The following is a 26,290-nucleotide window of genomic DNA, read 5'->3' as shown; positions in this document are numbered from 1 at the left end:
CTACGGAATCTACAAACAATCCCGAATCATCATTTTGACCCAAAGTCAGGTACCTCGGACAGCACACAATTCCGCCCATGGTAACCGAAGGAGCAGTCCGACATGATGTGTTCGAGTTTTCAGGTGTTGCCTCTCTGTGCAATTGACTAGATTTGACTATACTGGGTGGGAGCTCCCAACTGATATACAGTTCAATTAGTAGTCTTAATTGCATTTCCTATTTTTGTTTTCCAGTTTTGATTTTTTTTTCTGTATTTTGTTTTCTGCTAACAACGACGTTTTGTTAACCTGGTTGATTCAGTTCTGATTGCCCATACACCGGTCCTCCAGACCTACGAGGGCAGCACCGACTTGCGCCGTAGATGGGCGGAACCTCTCATTTCAAAGCAAACAAAAAAACCCAGGCGATAATCTTGCTCCCGCTCCCTGTTTCTGATTGGTGTCTTTAACTGCAGATGGGCGTCGCTAGTTGGTCTGTTGGGCTGTCAATCACCTATGAATGTTACGAGTTTGGAATAGTTTGCGATCTTTTTGTGAGAAATCTCTTGGATTGAGAAACTTCGGTGGAGGCAGGCAGGCGGGCGGCTTCGGTGTTCATTCTGTCAGCCGACTATATCCCGGGCAGGTGAACAATACACAGCGAGAAAACCCAGTCGGAAAAGTCACGGGAAGTTACCGGGTTTGAGGGATGTGGTGGAGTGAATGTTGGGAAGGTACTGCAGACAAGGGAATGTGAATTTAGTGTTGGGAAGAACGGCGGGTACATTTTGATGGAGTAGGTTATACCACAACAGATCTCTGTCTACTATTTTAACATTTAACAATAGTTATTTATAGATGTTGTACTTCCTCGGCTACATTTGATTTTTATAATTGCCTACAGCAGAATCTACAAGAAAAAGTGAATTAGCTTTTTTTCTGGACAGAGTAAATTCTAGAACTCTAATTTTCATCATTGGGTATTGTAGAGGCAAGCAGATGGTTCGTAAAAAGCCGAAACACTTTCGTGAATCTAGGACAATTAATAACACGGATTCTGATCTGAAGTAGGCCAAGTGAAGAAGTAGGATCTAGACGAATAGTTGTAGTGATTATTATAGTTTAACGTAGCCTTTTTGGAGTGCTCAGATTTTAGGAACTTGAATTTTGATTTTTATAGATTTGAGACAACTCCTTGAAAATGTCGGTGAGACAGAAAGAATTGGAGAGCAAGGCTGTTGCACTGTCCTTGAGTTCAGAGTCTCCAAGGAGTTGCAGGACGAAGTGTTTGGTTTGTAGAAGCTTTTACTCGAATCCCAAGCTCCTGCCTTGCCTCCACACCTTCTGCTTGGACTGCTTAAGCGGCCTGGAGCAGTTCTCTGTTCCGCAGACAGGGAGAGAGGGCGGGCCAGGATCTATGGTCTGCATCCTGTGCCCAGCCTGCGATTTCGAGGTGTATGTGCCCACGGCAGGAATTCAAGGGCTGACCACAAACCACCTGATTCAAAACGAGGTTCTGCTAGAGCGTTTGAAGAGACTCGACCACAAGTTAGTCTGTGACCTTTGTAATGATGGCGATGCTGAAAGAAGGTGTCAAGTTTGCTCAGCAATCCTGTGTGATTTTTGCTCTAAAGCTCACAGGTAAGCCTGTTTGAATTGGTGTTGGCATTTTGTTCACTCACCTAGCATTCAGCTTCCAGTACTTTTGTGTATGGGCAGAATGGACTACAAACTTAGAGGAAAGGTATTGGAATGGATGTCTCTTCATTATAAAGTTTAATGTTTGGGTACCATCCAGTTAAATGATAGGAAGCTACCTATTTGGTAAATTGGTTTGTTATTGGCACATGTGCTGAGGTACAGTGAAAAACCTATTTTGCCTGAGGTTGTCAGAGGAAACAATAAAAGAAATACAGAATGTAATGTTACGGTTAACAGCAGACAGGACAATAAGATCATAACAAAGTGGGTTGTGAGGTAAGAAAGATAAGAATCCATCTTATCGTACTTGGGGACCATTCACTAGTCTTATTAACAGCGGATGGAAGCTGTCCTTGAGTCTGGTGGTGCTGCTTTCAGGCTTTTGTATCTTCTGACTTGGGAGGGAGAGAAGAGAGGATGAGCAGTGCAGCGGGTGTGGGGGGGGGGGGAGTCTTTGATTATGTTGACTGCTTTACTGAGGCAGTGAGAAGTGCAGACAAATCCCTGGACAGGAAGGTGGTTTCTGTGATTTGCTGAGTTGTGTCTCTACAGTTTCTAGCAGTCTAAAGGAGAGCAGCTGTCATGTTAAAACCGTGACGCATGCTGATAGGATGCTTTCTAAAGTGCATCTCTAAAAATTAGAGAGGGTCAAAGTGGTTATGTCAGATTATTTAGCCTGAGGAGGAAATAGAGGCACTTGTGTGTTTTCTTGGCCCTGCTGTCCACATGTTTAGACCAGTAGTTTATTAGTGAAATCAGTGCCCAGGTCTTTTGTTGTCATTGAGGGGAAGGTTGTTATGACTCTATGTAATAGGCTGTTTATCTCCTTCCTGTACTCTGGCTCATTGTTATTTGAGATTTTTCAATTATTTCAATCTGATGAAGCATTGTAATTTTAAAATGAAATCAATCTAATTAAAATGTATTTAGTCGGTCAAGAAGTGTTTTAAAACTAATCCGTTCTGCAGGAGGCAGAGAGCGACTGCTAGTCATAACATGGTGGCACTGAAGGACCTACAAGGTGGAACTGAGCGAATCGTACAATCCATCATGTGCTCTGCTCATCCGTCAGAGGAACTGAGGTTGTTTTGTGAGACGTGCGATTGTCTGGTCTGCAGAGACTGTTGTATTGTGGGCCATCAAGACCACAACTGTGATTTTATCGCCAATGTCATTAACCAACATGGCAAGTCAATCAAACAGCTTCTGAAACAAACACAGCCACGTATTGGTGCTCTACAGGAGAACATACAAAAAATTCAGACCTCTAGACTGATTCTGAAAGAGCAGCTGAGCAAGATAACAGAAGAAATTAATAGTTTTACAGAGAATTACATCAAGGCACTGGAGAAACATCGGAACAGGCTGTTGAACGAGCTGGAAGAACTGAAAATGCAGAAAGAGAACTCGTTCAATCTCCATCAGATTCAGTTGGAACAAATCCTGGCAGATGTCAAGACTGGGGTGGACTTTACAGAGAGCTTGTTGACGAATGGCTCTCCTGGGGAAATCTTGTTAACCAAGTGTGTAGTAGTCAACAGGTTGAAGCAACTGAAGATTAGTTACAGCACTCTGCCCAGAGAGGATGACTGGATTCAGTTCCATGCGCAAGAGAGAGCTGGCCAGTGTGATGGATTTGAGGTGTTTGGGATCATTACCACAAAAACCATTGATCCCACCAAGTGCTTCCTTCAGGGTGAAGGTAAGAGACAAGGACAGAGTGTTTAACAGCACTTGTATCACTTTGAAATCTGTCAGCTGTTTGTTTTTTGATGATGATGATTGGATGATAGTGGATTGATCATATCAGGAGAGATTACACAGACTACACTTGTATAATGTTGAGTTAAGAGGAAGCGATAAGACACAGAAGCAGAATTAGGCCATCTGGCCCGTCGAGTCTGCTCCACATTTGTTCATGGCTGATTTATTTTCCCTCTCAACCACATTCTCCTGCCTTCTCCCCGTAATCTTTGATGCCCTTACTAATCAAGAACCTATCAACCTCCATGCAAGATAAGCCCAATGACTTGACACAGCCATCTGACAATAATTTCCTCTAATTCACCTCCATCTGGCTAAATTCCTCATCTGTGTTCTAAAGGGGTTTTTCTATTCTGAAGCTGTGCCCTGTGACCTGAGACCCTCTCTTTGGAAACATCCTCTCCACATCCACCCTATCCAGGCTTTTCAATATTTGTTAGATTTCAATGAGATTTTCCCCCTCCACCCACCCATTCTTCTCAACTCCAGTGAGTACAGGTCCAGAGCCATCAAATGCTTTTCGTATGTTATCTTTTTCATTCCTAGGATAATTCTTGTAAACATCATCTCAATCCTCTCCAATGCCAGCACATTCTTTCATAGATATGGGGCCCCACAACTGCTTAACCATGCTCCAAATGTGGTCTGACCAGGTTCTGAAGGTGATTTGGCAGAGGAGATATTGTTGATGCTCTCTGACTGGAGTGTTTAGAGCTGGGGGTTGGGGGGGGGGGGTCACAGTCTCAAAATAAGAGGTTGGACATTCAAGACAAGGATGAAAAGAAATTTATTCACCAAAATGTGAAATTTTCTGCTTGTGGAGTTGGTGCAGGTTAGTAACACTTGAGGTAAAAGATCAACCACAATCTTATTGAATGGCAGGACAAGCATAAAGAGTCTCTTGTTTCCACATTTTATGTTCTTATCATATCTGTATTGCTGGAGGCAATGTAGACATCAATGCAACATTTCAATCAATTGTAGTTTCAATAAGTCAACAACATAATCTAGCAGGTTCCATTGGCTGCAACAGGAGTGCCCTGTTACAAAGCAGGCTGTTGGTTATGATAAGATCATGGTTCAAGTCTCAATGTTTGCTTGAAAATGTTTCCCCTTTTATTGTGTCTGATTTCACCCCACACCCCCACACAGCTAAATCCGGACCTATCGGACCTAAATATTTCCAGCAGTTTGTTCTTATCGTTTATTGGTGGTTCTTTATTGTAGTTGTACTGCTCTGTGAAGAAAAAGTTTCCAGATTTATTCCATAGTGTCAGTATGTACTTCTCAAACACCTCTGATCACTGTCTTTATGTTACCATATTGAAAGCTTGTCTAAAGACCAATCTTGGAAGTCAAAAGCTTTTTAATATTGCTAGGAAGGGTCTGAAAAGTGGTGCAGCACACACAAAATGCTGGAGAACTCAGCAGGCCAGGCAGCATCTCTGGAAAAAAGTATAGTCAATGTATCAGGCCAAAACCCTTCAGCAGGACTCCAAAGAGAGGTGACCTTTTGGAGGATCGAAGGAGGCTGACTCTAGGGTGGTTGTGTGGTTCACAATTGCATAACCTGAAAGGTGAACTGGTAAAGGTGATTTCGAAGAGCTACCATCCACAAAGAGGGTAAGATCCGGTGTGGGTAATGGGGCGTCTGAAAGGTCTGGTCGAAGGGTGGTTAAGTAATTGCGTAAAAGGCAATCAAGGGGGGTACCGGAAGCTCTTCTGGTGGGCTACTCAGGAAGGTTGCCGGATTCACAGTTGACCAGTAGGAGAAGGCCAGAAGGGGGTTATTCTGGAGAGTTACCTCATAAAGGAAAGGAATGGAGGGTTATGGGCTGAGTGCGGGCCAGTGGGACTAGGTGAGAGTAAGCGTTCGGCACAGACTAGAAGGGCCGAGATGGCCTGTTTCTGTGCTGTAGTTGTTATATGGTGACTCAGGCGTGCCTGTGTAAGATGTTGGGTCTGGTGGGAAGTCAAGAGGGCTACAATAGCATGTGAGGAATAGACAGTCAGGGGTTGTTGGAGAGTAATATTGCAAGTGGCAATTACAAGGGGGTAGATAGCGGGGAGAATTTGTGAGCAGGGTGGGAGGCCCATGGCTACAGGGTCAAGGCGAGTCAACTAGTAGGCTACTGGTCTCTTGCGATCCCCATGGGCTTGGGTCAAAACAGCAGTTGTGCAGTCCTCTAGGATACGGCATACAACTGGAAAGGCCTGTCATACAAAGGTCTTCCGAGTGCCGGGGCACTGGCAAGGGCCGGTTTTAATTCAGTGAAAGCTGTCTGTTGCTCATCTGATAGGGTGAAGGTCTTTGGGGCCTTGCTTGAGGCCAAAGGGGTTAACTGCTTGCTGAGTAGTGTTACGTTAGGGAGCCACTGTGGGCAGTAGTTAACTAAGCCTAAGAAGACACGCATTTGCTTGGGGCTTGTGGGCAAAGGGGTCGCCAGAATGGGTGCGATACGTTCCGGGGTCAATTGTCTATCAGAAGCACTGAGCAAAGTTCCCAGGAATTTGACTTGGTGCTGGATGTGCTTAACCTTGGCGGCTGGTATGACATACCCCCAAGAGTGAAGAGCGTTCAGGAGACGGTTGGTCTCTGCAATGTTAGCAGGTTCGGAAGGGCTGGCTAGGAGCAAGTCATCAACATATTGGACGATGGTAGAGCCGTCCAGGAGCCAAAGCTCCCTGAGCTGCCGGTGCAGTACCTGGGAGAATAAAGTGGGGGAATGGACAAATCCCTGAGGGAGGCATGTCCAAGTGTACTGCTGGCTCTTGGAGGTAAAGGCAAACAAATATTGTGATTCTCCTGCCAGAGGGATAGCAAAGAAAGCATGCTGTAAGTCAGCTAGGGTGAAAACACAGGCGTCGGCGGAGATGCTGCTAAGAATCGTCGCAGGGTTCGGCACAACCGGGTGTACAGGCTGGACTATTCTGTTGATCTGCCTGAGATCCTGCGCTAATCTCCATTCCGGGTGTCCTGGTTTTGGGACAGGTAGAATGGGGTGTTGCAGGGTGATTGGCAAGGAACTAGGATGCTTTGTTGGAAGAATGATTCTATCAGGGTTGATATCCCCTCTATTGCTTCTGTTCTTAGGGGGTACTGGGGCATTGAAGGCAGTTTTGTCCCTGGTATAATCTGGATCTTTATAGGCTCTACGGGGATGCATCCTACTTCATGCGTAGAGGCCGACCAGAGATCGGGAAAGGGTTCTTCCGAGGGGTCGTGTTGGGGTTGATGGTGGTAGAGTGGGCCCATTATGGTGAAAGGGTCAGAAAGATGGGTTAAACTCCCATCGGTCAGTTGTTGGGGTATGTCAGTGACACTGGGGTCTGACTGCTGCTTTAGGCGGTGTGCTAACAATCCCAGGGCCTTTGCTTTGTATCCCTTGCTCACAGACAAGGTGATATGGGGAGATACCAAGCCTGGTTGATGCCAGAGGTGGACGGGAACGTCCACCAGGAGGGCTAATCCCTCCTTACCCTTAATGCGTCCTACAGTGGTAACAGTGACAGTCGACCTTAGGAAAGGAGCAAAGGTCGCTAACAGCTCAGCGGAGGCTCCAGTGGAATCATAACACAGGGTTACATTGGGATCAGGGACCTGCAGGGGAGGAGTAAAATCCTCCGGCCTCAAGTCAACAGCCCACCACTGGGGGAGCAATAAATCCAAAATTGTCTCGTATTGTTTTTGGTGGTGATGCCCTTGTTAAGGCAAAGAATTTCGACTTGGAGGGAACACAACAAATCTCTTCCTGCTAGATTAATCCCTAAACCAGGGGTTTGGGTGCATTGGACAGTATAGATCTGAGGGCCAAATTGGACAGTGGTTCTGTCAGGGGGTATTGTCTCTCCTGCTCGGTTAGACCGCTAAGGTTCATGGTGGTGAATGAGAGCCTAAATCCTTGCTGGTGCACACAGCAGATTACAAGTGTTGAAGCTGTGGCCCCAGTATCAGTCTTAAAGGGGATTTCCCTGCCCTCGACAGTCAAGCATGCCATTGGCTCATCCTCAGTGTCCTTAGTTTATATGGGGACGTTCGGAAGGGAGGATAGTCAGGACGAGCTGGTGGAAAAAAGTTGTCTCCTGCCCTGGAGCCTATTTTGCTGCTGTGTCTGTGGGCAGTTCCGTTGCCAGTGATTCCTGCCACCACAGTTAAAATAGCCATGTTGAACTTGGTGTTGCCAAACGGGGCGGGTGAGGCACTAGGCGGATTTTGCCAATTCTCCTCCTGATCATCAGTGTCATTATTTTGGAACAGCAGTTTAACATTTAATTTCCTGCATGTCAGCAGGACAAATTAATCTTTTAACATCTCGGAAGCTCAAGGAACCTCTCCATTGTCTCGGGAAATGTGGCAGCCGGGCAGGACTGAAATGCAGGCCCCAAAGATCCACTTTCCTCCTTCCTATCGTCCTCCCGTCTTCCCGTCTAATGCACTGTCTCTGGAAGATGACATTGAAGACCACAGAACAAGATTACGTTAACAGAGGGAGTTAGGAACAATTGTCTACTCTGCTTCACAGAGCCTTGGCTCACCCCCAGCACTCCAGACACAGAGGGCTTCACCATCCACTGGATGGACTGGACAGTGGCATGAGGTAAAGCCATCTGCTTCATAATGCAGAAGCGTGGCGCTTCTGATTCAGTCCTGCTCCCCCAACCTGGTATCAAATGTTGTCCATTCTATCTGCTGAGGCAATTCTCCTCCGTCGTCCTGGTAACGGTGTACATTCCTCTCCTGGCTGATGTCAAGTTGGCACTAGAGGAACTGAGGATGTGATCAGCAGTCACGAGACAGCGCACCCAGATTACCTTGGGTACTTCAACCAGGCCAGCCTGAAGAATTCTCTGACAAACTACCAGCAGCATGCCACCGATGGGACCAGTGGAGCCAACACATTCAGTCGCTGTTGCAGCAGTGTCGAGAGCATTTACTGTGCTCACACTTTGTGGCGAGTCTGATCACCTGGCTGTACTTCTACTCTCAGCGTTTAAGCAGAGACTGAGACTGTGCCAGCGGTGAGGATGGTCAAGGGAGGCGGAGGAGCATTTACACGACTGGTTTGAACTGGTGGACTGGACCATATTCAAGGATTCATCTTTAGCTGCAATATTTAAGTTGGGTGACACCACCACTGTTGTTGGCCGAATCAAAGGTGGTGACAAATTGGTGTATGGGAGGGAAATTGAAAACCTGGTTGAGTGGTGCCATAATAACTTCTCACTCAACGCTAGCAAAACCAAGAAGCTGATTATTGACTATGGGAGGAACAAGCTGGAGGTCCTCTATGAGCCAATCCTCAACAGGGGAAGAGAGATAGAGGATCAGTAGCGTTATCATGTCAGAGGATCTGTCCTGGGACCAGCACCTAACTGTCATCGCAAAGAAGGCAGGAGAACACCTTGTTACGTATTCAGGCAACAATAAATATATGTGAGTTAGGCAAGGGTTTTTATAACAAATAACACGTTTATTAAACACTGAAAACAAACCCCCCCAAAAGTAAACAAACACTAACGTAACCGGAAAACAGCTGCTGTGCGGCAGCTTAACAGTTCTTAAAGCGATGTTGCAAAAACAGTTGTTTAAAGCGATATTGCCAAAAGTTCAAAATGCTCAGTCCATTTAAAAGGAGAGACTTTTTAAGGCGATTTAAATTCTCTTCCACGTCGTTTTCCTTCGATCCCCGGCGTCGAACTTTTCCCACGAAGAATTTTATGAAACAAAACGGCTTAAAGGCACTGACCTTTCCTTTATCACCCTGTCCTCAACCTTCTGCTATCCCACAGAGATTAACACGAGAACAGTCAACGAAATCCTTCCGAATGAGGATCACACAAGGTCGAACCCATTCCACCGTCGAAAATCGATTCTCCTCGATCTTTAACTCCCGAACTCCTATCTTCACTCTCCACAGTAAAGAAACTGCTGGCAATGACCTTTTAAACTTTAGGCATTAGATAAAACTTTATTTTTCAACTAAACTGCGTCATCACATTAAATCACGCAGTGGCATGAAGTCAGCTTGGCAAATCCAGCCACGAACTGCCCCACCCCACAGGGAGGGGTCCTCCTCTTATACCCTGTAAAAAAAAACACCTGTCACATGACCTCTACTGGCGGGAAAATGACGTCACTCCACCATCACAAGACCATTACCTCAAGTCCAGTATAACTTCAACCCCAATCACGTGACAAGGGTACCACTGTCACGTGTCACGAGTACATAACAACCTCTAGATTGTTTTAGAAGTTGGCGACTTGTCACCAAAAACTTTGAGAAACTTCTATAGATGCACAGTGGAGAGTTTCCTAACTGGTTGCATCATGACCTGGAGTGAAAACATTAGTGACCAGGAATGGAAAAATGGTGGATACAGGCAACGCTCTCGCCACCACTGAGTACCTTTACATTGTGCACTGTCATAAGAAAGTAGCAGCCATCATCAAAGGACCCTCTTCCCAGGGATACCCTCTTCCCACTGCCACCATCAGGCAGGAGGTATAGGTGTCTTGGGTCACACACCATCAGGCAGGAGGTATAGGTGTCTTGGGTCACACACCATCAGGTTCAGAACAGTTATTACCCTTCAACCACCAGGCTCCCGAACTGGTGTGAATAACTTCACTCATTACTAGTCTGAATTGATTCTACAACCTACAGACTTACTTACAAAGAGCCTTTACAACTCATGTTCTCAGTATTATGATATTTGCATAGTTTGCCTTCCGCACATTGGTACGTCATTCTTTGTTCGTCTATAGTTTTTCATAAAATTCTGTTGTACTTCTGTTTGTCCTGTAAAGGCCCGCAAGAAAATTAATCTCAAGGTAATATATGGTAATGCATATACACTTCGATAATGCAATTACGTTGAACTTTGGATCTGGATGTATATGGCATCAGGACCTGTGTGGATGGGTGTATGCCTTCAATATCAGACCGAGCATACCAAAACCTGAAGCTTTGGATGAGCCAGAAGATTCACAGAGCCAGATCTGTGGTGTTCAAGGCCAGTGATCCAGACCCTACAGGATGTACAGGTATGGCCCACTGAAGGCCAGTGTGAGAGCAAGAAGGCGACTCTGTGTGAAGTTATAGAAACAGATAGACGTTCAGCATCCACGGCAGGGTTTGCATGCTATTACTTCCTATAGGGCAAAACCTAACAGCATGAATGGCAGTGATGCTTCACTCCCCTACAACCTTTATGCATGCTTTGTAAATAGAGTATCACCATCAAAATATGAATCGCCACAGCCACTGCCGACTCTGTGTTCTCTGTCTCAGAGTCTGATGTCAGAACTTCCTTCAAGAGGGCGAAATGCAGGGAACTGAAAACCTGTGCTGACCGCGTGCCTGGAATACTCGAGAACCACTTCAGACATCTTCAGCCGCTCACTGCTGTAGTCGAAGATTCCCACCTGCTTTAAAAAAGGACATCCATCACACCAGAGCCAGGAAGAACAAGGTGAGCTACCCAAATGACCGTTACCTGGTAGCTCTCACATTGATTTGGTGATGAAGTACTTTGGGAGCTGGTCATGGTCGGAATTGACTCTTGTCTGACCTGCTGCAATTTGCTTGCAGCCACAAGAAGTTACCTGTATAATGGACACAATCTCACTGGCACTCCACTGGACCAGAGCAGCTAGACAACAGCAAAACATACATCAGGCAGCTGCTTATTGATTAACATTCAACACCATCATCTCCTCAATACTAATCAATGAGCTTCAAAACCTGGGCCTCAGTACCTCCCTCGACTTGCTTATTGGGAGACCACAGTCGCTGCAGGTTCTCACTGACAATCAGCCCAGGCACACACAAAGCTCTACCCTCCCTACACTCGTGACTGTGTGGCTAGGCACAGCTCAAACACCATCAATAAATTGATGACACCACTGTTGTTAGCAGAATCTCAGATGGTGATGAGGAGGTGTACAGGAGTGAAATTAATCAGCCCATTGAGTGTTGTTACAACAACAATCTCACACATGGGATCAACAGGACCAAGGATTTGATTATGTATCTCAGGAAGGCGAAGTTGGGAGAACACACACCAGTCCTCACTGACGGTCAGTGGTGGAAAGAGTGAGCAGCTTCAAGTTACTGGGCTTCAGCACCTCGGAGGATGTATCTTGGGTCCAACCATCGCAAAGAAGGCGTTTCAGCAGCTCTACCTCATTAGGAGATTGAGGAGATTTGGTGACCGAGGCCTCCATCTGTCAGAGTTAACCATGGACATTGCTTCCTAGCTGTCTGGATGCGTAGGCCTGGGCCGTATGGTACGGAGAGCAAGCTGTTGCTCACGTTGCAAGCTCCCTTTGTCCACACATCGGATGAATCCAAAGAAACGGCAGAGACTGATTCAGTTTGGTACCCGCAGCATCACAGGAGTTGCCAGTCAATATTTAACTCATAGGGCTGCCTTAGGAACTCCAGATCAGGATTTTTCTCTCAGGGTCTACCCCCAAAGCCTTCCTCATGAGTGGGTATAGCCGCAAGGCAGCGGAGATTTGAGATCAGAGTTTTTCTTCTAGATGAGCTGCCAACCGTGGCAGACGAGCCACATCAGCCTGAAGCAACTGGTTTTAAGGTGCCAGTAACCTGGCTTTGTCCCTTCTCCTGTCAGTAGAGAGCATGCTGAATGGTTGCATCACAGCCTGGTGTGGAGTCTTCAATACAAAGGATTGCGAGAAGCTGCAGAGGGTTGTAGACTCGGGAATTTCCAACACAGGCACAACCTACCCTGTCATCAAGGACATCTTCAAGAGGTGATGCCTCAAGAATGTGGCATCCATTATTAAAGACCTTCAGCCTTCGGTTTGTGCCCTCTTTCCACTACTACTGTCCGGTCTCTGAACGGTCCACGAACGCTACCTTGTAATTTGTCTTTCACACCGTTAATTTGTATTGAGTTTTATTCCTTGCGTTGTCCTGCTGCTGCAAAACAACAGATTTCATTCCATATGTCAGTGTTTAAAAAAATCCTGATCAACACACACAAAATGCTGGAGGAACTCAGCAGGCCGGGCAGCATCTATGGAAAAGAGTAGCGTCGGCGTTTCGGGCTGAAACCCTTCAGCAGAACCCGTCTGTCCTGCTGAAGGGTTTCAGCCTGAAATGTCGACTGTACCATCCTGCATACACCTTTCTTGAGGGGCTTACTTGCTCCACATGTTTCCTGTTCACCTCTAGGTCCTGCTAGTCCTTCTCTGTGGCCTTCCCTCTTTACTATTTAAGTCCATTATTCTGTAATGTTGGTAAGTTTATTTTCAGTGAAAGCTTACTGCTATTGTTCCACTGAATATACTTATTATGTATACAGAATTAATGTCAGTCTTATCCTGAATTAATTCCTGTAAAGCCATTAAGTGACTGATATTGTTTCTCATTTGATGTCAAAATTGACAGATTTTTACGCCTTTGCTCAAGGTAATTAGCACTCCAGCTTTTTGAAGCCATAAACTTCCTTACTTATTTCATCCATCCTCAAATTAGGTGGGACTTCAGAAGATTGTGTGCCCTAGTCAGAGATTATAATATACATCAAAGAGCTGAGATATCGGCTCATTGCTGGGTTACAGTGCACTCATCCCATCCAGTATGGTGACTGCTTTGTGGCCATTGAATGTGAGGGCTTGGGAAAAGGTTTTAAATGTTGTGTTGAACTCTTGCACGCTGCAGCCCGTCATTTAATTTTGCTACTTATTGTGGTGGAGCAGAAGCTGGGTACGTCCCTGCTGGACAAATGTGGGACAGTCTCCTGCGCTGTCAGTTCATCTCAAGTGTTAAGATGCACTATGAAATGGAGTAAAGTAGGTGGTGCTATTTACGAACACGCGTTCCCTGCGTGGGAAAAACAAAAATAGAGATTATTTTTGTCACTTTCAGAAAAATCGTTAGCCACCTTTTAACTTCCTTTTAATGTCCTTTGACTTGCAAGAAGAAGCTTCTGGTTTTCGCAGGGCTGTGTACTGATACTGTATAGTTCACAGCACATCCCAGAGAGAATGTGGGCTGTGTTCAGTGGCTGGGCTCAAATTTGCTTCACACTGAGCATTAAGTTACATGAATGAAATGCAGATTTCTCATTGTTTATCTTAAGTAGTGAGAATAAGTGGTTTAAGGTTGTGTATTGCTTTCAAGTTGCATGATGAATTGTGATGTGTAACTCGTGTCCAATTTGCTGTCATTCAGGTCTCAATGTGGCTCAACAAGACCAACCAAGTGCTTTCACACTAGTCTGCAATGACCAATCGGGGCAGAAGATGGGAAGGGGAAGTGAATCTATTCGAGTGAGCATCTTCAATAAGAATAAAAAAGAATGGTGGGTAATTTGCAAGAAAGTGAGCAGGAAGGTAAATTCATCTCTAATAGACTGTAGGTGTCTTGCTGTGTAAAGCAGTTTAAGCTTGGGTGAGTAATTAATTAGTGTAACTTCCATTTCCAAATATAAATAAGGTTAATTTGATTCTGTAGTTTGATTTTTATATTTCCAATAGTTAACTTGCTAGACCTGTACTGCTATGGTAGCGGTTAGTTAATATTCTGTTAATAATTTGGGATTTGAATACAAAAAGTTAGGTGTTAATAATGATGGTTACAGAAATGGCAGATTAGTGCAAAACCCATCTGGTTCTCTACTGTTCTTCAGGAGAGGAATCCTATCATAGAGTAATTCACAAACCCTTTAACTCAACTTTTCCATCCCAACCAAACTCCCTTTCTACACTAATTCCATTTGCCTAGATTTGACCCATATCCCTCAAAACCTCTCCTCTCCATCTAAGAGTCCAAATAGCTTTTAAACATTGTAATCGTCCCTGCCACTGGCACCTTGTTCCCACCTAGTTCGGCCAATGCATGACTTCAACCTTACCATTATAGTTAACTCTCAAATACCTTGCCACTCATTTCCAGTAAGGATTGATGAAAAATGAAACATTGCTTCCAATACTGTAAGACAGTTGTTTTGTTCGCTGCCAAAAACAGAAAAAATACTTAATTACAAAATATTTGGAAATTTATCTTTATAGTCGAATAATACTAAATTTTCTATGGAAAATCGGAATTCTTTGAACCTGTGGGCATCTTTCTGCGGGGCCTAATTCCATACTGTATTACTCTATGACTGAGATTTGACTGAAAATTTAACAGTATTTATATTAATTCTTGTATCTGCTTGCATCAGAATCAGCATTTTCATCTCTGGTTTGGAAAGAGAGACACCTCAACAGTAATCCATTGCTTTACTGAAAGTATTTACTCTGAATATGCCGGTCATCTATTATTTCAATCCACAGTATCAAAACAACACTGCAAGATAATCACGATGGAACTTACCGAATTGTATATACACCTCGGATGTCAGGCTCGTATGTGGCGTGGGTCTGTGTAAATGGACAGCATGTACAGGTGGGTCAAGACTGGTATAAGTGATATAAAGATTTCAAATTATCTTGATGTTGCATAAAACAGCTTGCATTCTGTTCTTGTGGAATGGATTTGAAAATGGACTAAGTATTAATGTTTCTCTCTGTCTGAAAATGAGACATCTTCTTGCTCCTGACCATCACATTATGTACACATCCAAAGTTTTTCCACTGACTACAGTGTAATAATGTGAGTTGGATACTGGAATTTACAGTAGCATTATTCTGAACTAGATCCTGTCCTCAAAATCACTTCCTTACTCTTTCACAGGAGTGGGTGTTTTAAAAAAAAAGGAAGCTAGACTTATTCCTTGCTTCAAGAAAAAAGTGCTTCTCTCGTTATGAAAATAATCTAGTATTTTTTTTATTTCTGCATTACCGAATAACATGAAATATCTTGGAACCTCTGTCTAAGTGTATTCTGCATTTTATCCTTCCAGGCATTAATTTTCTGGCCTGTTCCAGATTGATCCAAAAGTTGTTCTTGTGTGAAGCTGCTTAGAGCAGATTGCACACACTGTGTTAATTTATAGAAATAAACAGCTGAGTAAACAAGTCCCTTTACCCCTCCTGAGTCCACTCACCTACTACCCACTTACTTGACTCATCAGTGCCCTCTTTCCCTCTTCTGGTTCCATTACCAGATTCTCTCCCACTGGTTGCTATTATCTCATTCCTTACCTATCACATAGCAGCACTAGTTCCCACTAGGCATTCTCTGCCTTCACCCTTCCCTTCCTCCACCTGGCTCTATCTGCTTCTGTCTCTCAACTCCACCCATCCCTCTCTCTGACCCGGCTCCAACCTACCTCTCATCCTTCACTGATCTAGAGTTTAGCAGTCATCGTTTGTCCCCTGTCTCAACATCACCAAACCCCACCCCTTTGTAATGGCAATCATCCGTCTCCAGTCTCAGCCCCAATGCAGGGTTCTGATCTGAAATGTCAGCACGACTTTTCCTCCCGTGGATGCCGAGCTCTGCCGGCAGATTGTGTGTTTATCCAAATTCCAGCATCTGGAATTCCTTGCATCTCCTATTCATTCACTAAAATTCAGAGTATTACTTCTGAATGTTTCAGATCCACTCAGGTAATCGGCATGCTGAAAATCAGTTATGCTGTCGTATGGGAAAGGTAGTTAACTGCAGATGCTGGAACCTGGAACCACTGTCCATTTCCCTCTACAGCCGTCTGATCCGCTGAGCTCCACCGGCAGCTTGACGGTCTTCCCTTTTGTTCACGTCGTTCTCTGCACTCTTTTAATGGGAATGTAATTTGCACTCAGAGGCCACTTTCATAGGTACACATGCTTGTCAATGCAAATACCTAACCAGCCAATCATGTGGCAGCAACTTGGTGCATATAAGCATGCAGACATGGTCAAAGAGGTTCAGTTGTTGTTCAATGGGGAAGAAATGTGATCTAAGCAACTTTGACTGTGGAATGATTGTTGGTGCCAGATGGGATGGTTTGAGTATCTCAAAAATTCAAAGTTCAAAGTACATTTATTATCAAAGAATGTATACTTCATACAACCTTGAGATTTGTCTTCTTACAGGCAGCCACAAAACAAAGAAACACAGTAGAAGCCATTTTTAAAAAAACACACACACACACACACACACACACCCAATATATGGAAAAAAGGAATAAATAATGCAAATGATAAAAGTAAACAAGTAACAAAGAATGGGAACTGCAGAGCTCCAAAAATGAGTTCACAGCCACAGAACCGGTTCAGTGCTGAGGTGAGTTCAGCCAGCCCAGAAGCCCGATAGCCAGATCAACACTGAGGCGAGTGTTGCCGATGGTCGCAGGCCATAGCTGCAGAGTCAGCCCGGTGCCGAGACGGGCAAACCCCATGGACCAGTGAACTGAACAACGGCCTGACCTCTACCGTCAGCCTCAATCTCACTCAGCACTTATGTCGGCCAAGCATCAGTTTTTATTTTGGTTTTAGTCCCAGGCCTCGCTGCTTCGATCCCGCCCCAGTCCCACTGCAGCAATGGCTGATGCCATCGTACCTGGACTCTCGAGTGTTCAGCCCACCAAATTCCCCAGGACTCTGCAAAAATCACCAGGTCCTATGAAGAGAAACCACAGGGTGTGGACGGCAGTGATCATAGTCCAGAAAAAGGTGAATAGTAGTATTAATAGAATAATTGGTGGTTTTGTTTGCTGTCTGTAAAGTTTCATTCTGATTCACCGGTGCCTGAGTTATTTCTGGGCTTTTCACACACAATCATCACTAGAGTTTACAGAGAATGGTGTGGAAAAACAAAAGACATCCAGTTCTGTGGGTGAAAATTCCTTATTAATGAAAGCTGTCAGAGGAGAATGGCCAGACTGGTTCAAGCTGACAGGAAGGCAACAGTAACTCAAGTAACCTCACGTTATAATGATGGTATGCAAAAGAGCATTTCTGAATGCAGAGCACATTGAACCTTGAAGCGGGTGGGCTACAGCAGCAGAAGACAGTGAACATACACTCAGTGGCCACGAAGTGTATTTTGGGTGGATAATGCCTGCACTGTTACAGCACATACCTGAAATTAAACACACTGATCAGAGTAGTCTTTGTCCTAAAAGTATAGAAATTATTTCATCTGATGTCAACAACTTTCAGATTTGTTAACGGAAAACTTGCCTCAGTCTTATCAACCTCATTGATTTCTGATTGTACAGCCTTTACTTTATCTGAAGCTGGAGGTTGCCCCACTTGTCCTTCGAAATGTTCACTGTACAGCATACGCAAGCACAATTTGAATACTTCTGCAAAAGTATACAGTTAGGGTGTCTGAGACTTTTGCATAGTACTGTAGTAATTTGATATACAGGTGTCTCCCCCACCCTCTTACAAAGGTAGAGTGTTCCTATGAAACCTATCTTAAGCCGAAATGGCGTAAAGCGAAGAACCCCTAATTTATATGGGAAAAATTTTCCAAAATGCAAAAACCCTCTTTGTAATGCGAAAACAGGTGACTAACGTAGGTCTTTTGTAAAAGCGGAGTGGCGTAAAGTGAACATTTGTAAAGCGGGGCACACCTGTATTGCATTGTACTGCTGCCACAGAAAGAAAAAAAACAAATGTCATAACATATGCAAGTGATGATAAAGGTGATTCCAATGTGGGTCTCTGTTGTGGACTGGGAGTGCAAAGGGGGCAGGGAGAGGGGAATCATTGTTGGGGATAGGGAAAGAGAGAGGGTAGGAGCAGGAAACAGCAGTGAGACATTCTGTAATGATCAATAAGCCAATTGTTTGAAATCAAATGACCTTGATTGGTGTCTTGGGGCTGGGAGTGTTTGCATGTGGGTCACATCCCCCATCCCTGGCATTCCTTCTCTGCCACGTGTCCCACACCCCTCCTGTAGCACTCCACCCTGGACATTTCCAACTTCCTTTGCTTCTGCAAGATTTATAAACTCTCACTTCACTCCACATTGACAAATAGAGTATTGTGGAAAAGTCTTGAGCACATATGAAGACTTTTGCATAGTCCTACATATGCCATTCATAAGACATAGGAGCAGAATTAGGCCACTCGCCTGAGCGAGTCTGCTCTGCCATTCTATCATGGCCGATTTATTATCCTGCTTAAGCCCTTTCCTGTCTTTTGCCTGTAACCTTTGCCCTTACTAATCAAGAACCTATTAACCCATGCTTTAAATATCCCTTATGACGTCCTCCACAGCAGTCTCCAGCAATGAATTCTACAGATTCATCCTCTGGCTGAAGAAAGTCATTCTCATCTCTGTTCTAAACGTAAGTCCCTCTATTCTACTCGGCGCTTGTTGATCTGATGTGACCTCTGGATAGCTGGCGTGCAACCGCAGCGTATTCCAGCCTGGACTCTGAACACAGGGTCCTCCCCCTGACTCTGTACTCTCCTTTACACCTGTCTTTAAAGCCTGTTCTCTCCCTTAGCTTCCTGCGTTGTTCCCAAAACCACTGCTATAATTGATCGGTTCCCGCAGATGATTCTAGTTACTTCAATTTGATAATATATTGTGGTTATAATTATTTAATTCATGGGTATTTAAGGAGTTATTGTTGGTCACTACCTTACTAGAGCAGCTGCACAAATATGCCTTGCTGTGGAAACAATTCTGCACCAAGGGACATGTGCAAGGCATGCTGGGAGTATTCTGCATGGACCAGGATGAATGTGGCTCCAACAACACTTGAATCTTGACATCATCCATAACAAAGCTGACATCTTCCATTTTCCAACATGGTCAGTGCTTGCCATCTAAATTTGCTGTAAAAGCTTGCAGAACTTTGGCAGCTCATTGACAGGACAGAAGCAGTGCCACTAACTGTTGCTAGGTCATTGCAAAGTTCTTTTGCCCGGTCCTAACCTGGGAATTTTCTGCTTTCTTTTCATTGTTGCTGGAGGGAAATTTCCCAGTAATTTTCTAACCAATGCTCTTCAGCACAGCCAACAGTAATTCAAGTAGGTGGCATACCTCTGTCTTAACTCAATAAATTTTAGTTTTTCCATCATTGCCTACTTCCTGTGGATTAATGAAAATAAATATATATTTTTCATGTTTTGCTAATGCAAATATCTAATCAGCCAATGATAGATAGATAGATAGATGATAGATAGATAGATACTTTATTCATCCCCAAGGGGAAATTCAATGTTCCTCCAGTATGATATCACATAAACACAAGACAGACCAAGACTAACTGACCAAAAAAACCACATAATTATAACATACAGTTACAACAGTGCAAGCAATACCATAATTTGATAAGAGCAGACCATGGGCACGGTAAAAAAAAAAGTCTCAAAGTCCCAGATAGCCCATCATCTCACGCAGATGGCAGAAGGAAGAAACCTCCAACGTGGCAAAACTTCCCGATGCAGCCTCTGGAAGCACCCGAGCACAGCCAACTGTGAGTCCGTCCGAAAACTTCCGACAACTTCGTGCCTCCGACCAGCCCTCCGACACCGAGCACCGAGCACCATCTCTGCCGAGTGCTTCAACCCCGGCTCCGGCCACCAAGCAACAGGCAAAGCCGATGTGGCAGCAACTCAATTCATAAAAACATGCAGACGTGTTCAAGAGATTCAGTTGTGGTCCAATTGTTCTTCAGAAGGAGCTAAAAATGTGATCTAGGTGACTTTGACTGTGGAATAATTGTTGATTCTAGTTGGGGGAGTTTGACTATCCCAGAACTACTGATCTCCTGCTTTTCATGCACAACAGTCTCTGGAGTTCACAGAGAATGGTTCAAAACACAAATAATCATCCAGTGAGCAGCAGTTCTGTGGGCCAAAATGTCATTTTAATGCGAGAAGTCAGAGGAGAATGGCGAGACTGGTTCAAATTGAGAGGAAGAGTACAGTAACTCAAATAACCACGCTTTAAAACAGTGGTTTCTGAAAACAGTTTCTTTGGAGAGGAGGATGAGAGGAGACATGATAGAGGTGTACAAGATATTAAGAGGAATAGATAGAGTGGATAGTCAGTGCCTCTCCCCCAGGGCACCACTGCTCAGTACAAGAGGACATGGCTTTAAGGTAAGGGGAGGGAAGTTCAAGGGGGATATTAGAGGAAGGTTTTTCACTCAGAGAGTGGTTGGTGCGTGGAATGCACTGCCTGAGCCAGTGGTGGAGGCAGATACACTAGTGAAGTTTAAGAGACTACTAGACAGGTATATGGAGGAATTTAAGGTGGGGGGTTATATGGGAGGCAGGGTTTGAAGGTCGGCACAACATTGTGGGCCAAAGGGCCTGTACTGTGCTGTACTATTCCATGTTCTATGTGTGCAGAAGATTGTCTCTGAATGCACAGCGTGTTAAACCTTAAACTGGACGAGCATACACTCAGTGGCCACTTGATTAGGTATAGGATCTATCTATTAAAGTGGCCAGTGAGTGTATTTGTAGCTTAAAAAAATATTTTTTGTGGTTCATATAACTTCAGTAGAGTGTTGTTGTTTTCTAGGGTTCCCCATTCACCATAACGGTAGAAGGCAAATTCCGTGAGCACGTTGGCATATTCCACTGCTGCACGTTCTGCTCCAGTGGTGGACAAAAGGATGTCCGTTGTGGCTGCAAAGGGACAATGCCAGGTGAGCTTGATAAAATGTCTGGTCTGTATAGTGCCTCAGCAACACGCTTTTTAGCAATAATAAGCAATTAATTGTCAGATTTAAAGGCTGTGTAATAGTGAGTAATTAAGCTGAGTGATTAAAACTTAACAGTGATCTGCAAGTATTAACACAAGAAAATCTGCAGATGCTGGAAATTCAAGCAACACACACAAGATGCTGGAGGAACTCAGCAGGCCAGGCAGCATCTCTGGAAAAGATTACAGTCGACTTTTCGGGCTGAGACCCTTCATCAGGACTGGGGAATAGAAAGATGAGAAGTCAGAGCAAGAAGGTGCTTTAACCTCACAATTTTCCAATCCTGATGAAGGGTCTGGGCCCAAAGCGTGACTGTTTAATCTTTTTCATAGATGCTGCCTGGCCTGCTGAGTTCCTCCAGCATTTTGAGTGTACTGTTCTGCAAATATTGTGGGGGTTTTTCTTTGATGTGTAAATTATGGCAGAATTTGTTCATTGCTTTGGACAGTTTATTAAAATAATTCACACTGAGCTCATCAATTTCATCAATTTTGTAAAGCAAAGTAAACTTCAGAGTACACATCACCACTTACAACCCTGAGATTCTTTTTCTGCGAACATACTTAACAAATCTATAGAAAAATAATTCATGCTGAGCTCATCAATTTCATCAACTTTGCCTCCAACTTCGACCCTGTCTTTAAATTCACTTGACCCATTTCTGACACTTCCTTCCCCTTTCTTGAGCTCTCTGTCATCATTTCTAGAGATGAACTGATGACTGACATCTTTTATAAAACCTACCAGTTTCCACAACTATCTTGACTATTTCTCTTCCCACCCTGTCTCTTGCAAAAGTGCTTTTCCCTTTTCTCAGTTCCTTCATGTCTACCACATCTGTTCCCTTTACTCAGTTCTTTCATGTCTACCACATCTGTTCCCAGGATGAATCTTTCCTTTCCAGAACATCAGAGATGCCGTCATTCTTCGAGAAATGGGGTTTCCCTTCCAACACAATTGATGCTACCCTCACTCACACCTCCTCCATTTCTCGAAAATTCGCACTCACCCCATCTTCCCACCGCCTTAACGGTGATAGAGTTCCTCGTCCTGAGCTAGCACCCCATTTGCCTCTGAATCCAAATCATCATTCTCCACAACTACAGCCATCTTCAAAGGCATCCTACCGCCAACCATCTTTCCCTCCTCTCCCACCCGCCCCCGCCTTCCACAGGGATCACTCCCTCCAAGATTCTCTTGTCCATTTGTGCCTCCCTCCTGGCACTTGCCCTTGCAAGCAGCCTAAATGTCTCACCTGCCCGTTCACCTCCTCTCTCGCCTCAATTAAAGTCCCCAAACAGTCCTTCAAGATGAGGTAACACTTCACCTGTGAATCTTTTGTGTCCGCTGCTCCTGATGTGGCCTCCTCTACATTGGTGGGACCCATCATAAATTGGGGGATTGCTTTGTCAAGTACCTCTACTCCATCCGGCAAAAGTGGAACTTGGCAGTGGCCAAATATTTTAATTCTGTTTCCCATTCCCATTCCGACATGTCGGTCCATGGCCTCCTCTTGTGCCACAGTGAGGCCACACTCATGTTGGAGCGACAACATCTTATGTTCCATCTGGGTAGCCTCCAACCCGATGGCATGAATGTTGATTTCCGCTTTGGTAAAAAAAAAATTCTCACCCTTCCCTCTTCTATTTTGCTTTCTGCTCTCTTACCTCTAATCATGTTCCCTTAACCTTTCTACCCCCACCCCCACCCTTGGTGCTCCTGCCCTTTCCCTTTCCCTTATCGTCCACTCTTCTCTCCTATCAGAATCCTGCTTCTCCAGATCCTTCTTCTCCAGCCTTGGACTTTTCCCACCCACTTGGCTTCACCTGTCTCTTTCTAGCTATTCTCCCGCCACCCTGGTTCTGTTAACTTCCCCCTTCCTTTCCAGTCCCGAAGAAGGGTCCCGGCCCAAAATGTCAGCTGTTTGTTCATTTCTATGGATGCTGCCTGACCTGTTGAGTTCCTCCAGCATTTTGTGTGTGTTGCCTTAGAAACTGAATATGCTTTTCTCTTTAATAAATAAAAACAGAAAGTGCTGGAATCATTCAGCAGGTCACTCACCTGTGGGGAGAGAAACACGATGAATGTGAGGATGACGACTCTGTACAAACTGATTGATAGGTTAATAAAGGAAGGTTTTTCTTTCTGATTTTATTCAGAAACCAGAATTAAGATTCAGAAATGAATTTCATGGCTGTATATGGTGACATATATGTATTTGATAATAAATTTATATCAAATTTTGAACTTTATAGATTTCAACATAATAAAGAGTCTGACAAGATGGGTGGTGAAGGAACTGAGCATTAAAACAAGTGCTTCGACCCAGGATATTTCATTAGTTGAAGTGACTTTCCTTTGTTAAGTGGTGCCACAAGGCATAATGTGAAGTGTAAATTTGTTAAATATATATTTATATGAAATTTTATACATGAAGAAACTTTATGAACCAGATCTTTTTTTGTCCTTGATGGAACATGAAGACAGTGAAAATGATTAAATATTTGATTTTTAAAATTTCAAATGTTTATTCCTTTACATAGATGCTGCCTGGCCTGTTGAATTCCTCCAGCATTTTATGTGTATTGCTGTAAATGTTTTTCTGACATGGCTTTACATGAGGTTTACAGGCATTATTCTGTTAACACCAGTGTCTCTTTGCCTTTGATTGGTAGGTGGGTTTCAAGGCTGCGGACATGGACACAAAACTCATCCTGGCCATCCGCATTGGTCCTGTTGTGGAAATGCGAGTAAGGATTCGGAATGCTCTGGAGCACTGCATGGCAGCTCATACCAGAACCTGGTTAGGACTGTGGCTCTGTAGTAATTACTGTGATCCCACATCTATCAAATACATGAGAGTGAGGAAATGCCTGTTAAACCGACTTAATTAATCATGAACAGAGTACTTTTTTCTCTTAAGATTTTGTCACCTGATATGGTTTTTCCACTCAATGTAAAGACTGAAAAAGAAATGTTCTGATCAGGTTAGTATTGATTACCCTGTTGCTCATGTTTTGTGGCAGAACGCTAATGATAGTGTGTGAGACTGAATGTATGCTATGTATTCCAACTTTCTATATTTATCACCTTTATATACACTAATTCTCATTAATAATGCTTAACACTACTAACAACAATTACTGGAACAAGTTTGTGGGGATATTCCCTGTAGACTGGGACTAGTTTGATACACGATTTTGAACTAACTTCGTGCATTCTCCTTGTACCAGATGTAGGAGCTTCCTTTTGACTCTGACAGTTAGTTTCACAATCCTGAATGCAAAGAACTTTGTTTTTACAATAGATTGGATCCCTTGGAGATACTGCACCAGTGGGCACTTTCTGTCATCTGCCTTGGAATTGTTTATATACTTGATAAGTTTTAGCCCTTACTGGGTCATTTTCAGTCTGGATGTCATTGATTAGCTTGTAACTTATTAGCACTAAATGCCTTTGTCTGATCACAATTTGATCAAGCATTTTTTTCCCTCCAACTGTCTTGTCAATCTACTGACATAATCATACATTGAACCTTAACCTTGTGGGTTTCCCCTCGCAAGTTGTTTTGTATAGTTGCAACATTGCCTTCCCAGTTCCATTGGTAAACTTACTGGGTAAAAACCTTTGGCCCATAAATCCACCTTCTCGAAGTCCCTGGCTACATTCTTGGGAATTTTTCAAAATTTGCTGAAAGCATAGAAAGAATGTTAAATGTCCTGAGTCATCGTCATGCAAAGAGCTGCAAGGGAGGAATATGATTCAACATTTTGTTTTGTGAATTTCACAAATACATAGTGATAAAAGGGATCGATTGATTGCTCCCTGTCCTGCTGAGTGCTTCCAGCGATTTTTTTGCTTCATAAGTTCAGCAGATGCAGTTTTTAAAAATTATTTTTCCAGTGTTTCCCTCACTATGCTAATGTTCCCAAATTGTCAAGGTCCTCGCTCACCACTGTCCAGAGACCTTATCAGCCCTCCCTGGTGAGACAGGTGCCCCCTCCAGTCTGATTAGTGCTCACAATGTGACCTCTATATTGGCAAGATCAAATGTAGACTAGGCAACTATTTTCAGAATTCCTGCACTCTGTTTGCAACAGCCATCTGCAGCTTCTGACTGTGCGATATTTCAACTTCCATTCCACACCATTCTGGTTGTTCCCAGCCGTCTCCACTCCTACAGTGAGGCCAAATGCAGACCAACTCTAATTCCACTTGGGTAGCCTTCAATCCAATAGCATGAATATTGAACTTTCCAATTTCAGGTAACTGATTTTGCCCTCTTCCTTTCCCACTCAGGGTCCCTCTCTTCCTTTGTTTACCTTTTACATCCCTGCTCTATCTCGTTCCATCTGCCTATCATCCCTCCTTTAACTGGTTCCATCGATCACCTACCAGCCTCTGTCTCCACCCGGCAAATGAGGAAGAGAATTACTAGCCTACCATTGATTATAGATTTTTTTAAAAATCCATTTGTGTGGACAAGGAGCCAACAGTATTATATTCTAAATGTGGTTTGGAGCAGAGCATGTTGACATGACAACCAGTGGAAGTGCCTCTGGCCACTTTGGTCCAGTTTCCTCAAATAATTTAGCCATACGGCTTTTCAGGGCCCATTTTGTCTGTCTATTGCCCCCATAGATTCTGTGCGGAACAGGCAGGCAAAGTGATGATTACACTGCAAGGCTTTTGCTAACTCCTGTATCACTTTACCTGTAAAGTGAGGACGGTGTCACTTGAAATGTCCTTAAGGATTGTAAACCTAGGAATAAACTCTTATAATAAAATTTAGCAATGTTTATAGCATCCTTTCTACGAGTTGGATAACTGTGTAAAGTCCGTTTGGAAATATACATATTACGTCTAGGAAGTGGGCCATGCAGCAGCAGATACTGATGGTGTTTTCCCTGGATTATGTCCCTGACAAATCTTATAGTTCACCACCATTTTTCCTTCCAAAGCTGGGAATACTGGCGCATACCACTCATTTTCGATTATACCCATCGTACCCCTTTTGCCCGTATGTGTTAATTCATGTACCTTACGGGCAAGCCAAGGTAGAAGAGTGGATTCCCACTGGTGGACCTGGAAGCAATTAAAAAAAAAAATTAACGTGCATTGTTGTGCATTAGAAAACAAAGGTGATATCCCTGATGTGTATTATATGTCAAGAATTATGGTACATGTATATCTGCCACTTCAGGAAATGCGGACTCAGTTCATGCGTATTTTGTAGCTTGCATTTAAATACAGGCCATTATCA

At 43.9% G+C, this 26,290-nt stretch overlaps 1 protein-coding gene across 4 annotated transcripts; it reads left to right on the top strand.

Annotated features, from left to right (window-relative positions):
- Positions 1-507: 507 nt before the first annotated feature.
- trim45 (tripartite motif containing 45) lies at positions 508-25,818 on the top strand. 4 transcript variants are annotated; one of them, XM_073045430.1, is made up of 7 exons: positions 508-713; positions 1,160-1,620; positions 2,649-3,382; positions 13,650-13,779; positions 14,756-14,867; positions 20,844-20,970; positions 23,703-25,818. In XM_073045430.1, exons 2-7 carry the CDS (start codon positions 1,181-1,183, stop codon positions 23,849-23,851), a joined length of 1,692 nt encoding a protein of 563 aa, XP_072901531.1. In that variant the 5' UTR covers positions 508-713; positions 1,160-1,180; the 3' UTR covers positions 23,852-25,818. The 4 variants fall into 4 exon arrangements, with proteins under 4 accessions (XP_072901531.1, XP_072901530.1, XP_072901533.1 ...); XM_073045431.1 differs by having other exon boundaries at positions 554-625; XM_073045429.1 differs by having other exon boundaries at positions 508-1,620.
- Positions 25,819-26,290: the final 472 nt, after the last annotated feature.

Source organism: Hemitrygon akajei, chromosome 5 (assembly GCF_048418815.1).
Source record: "Hemitrygon akajei chromosome 5, sHemAka1.3, whole genome shotgun sequence".
NCBI classification, from domain to species: domain Eukaryota; kingdom Metazoa; phylum Chordata; class Chondrichthyes; order Myliobatiformes; family Dasyatidae; genus Hemitrygon; species Hemitrygon akajei.
Note: the sequence above shows the minus strand (reverse complement) of the source record. Positions and strands in the feature narration are given on the sequence as shown.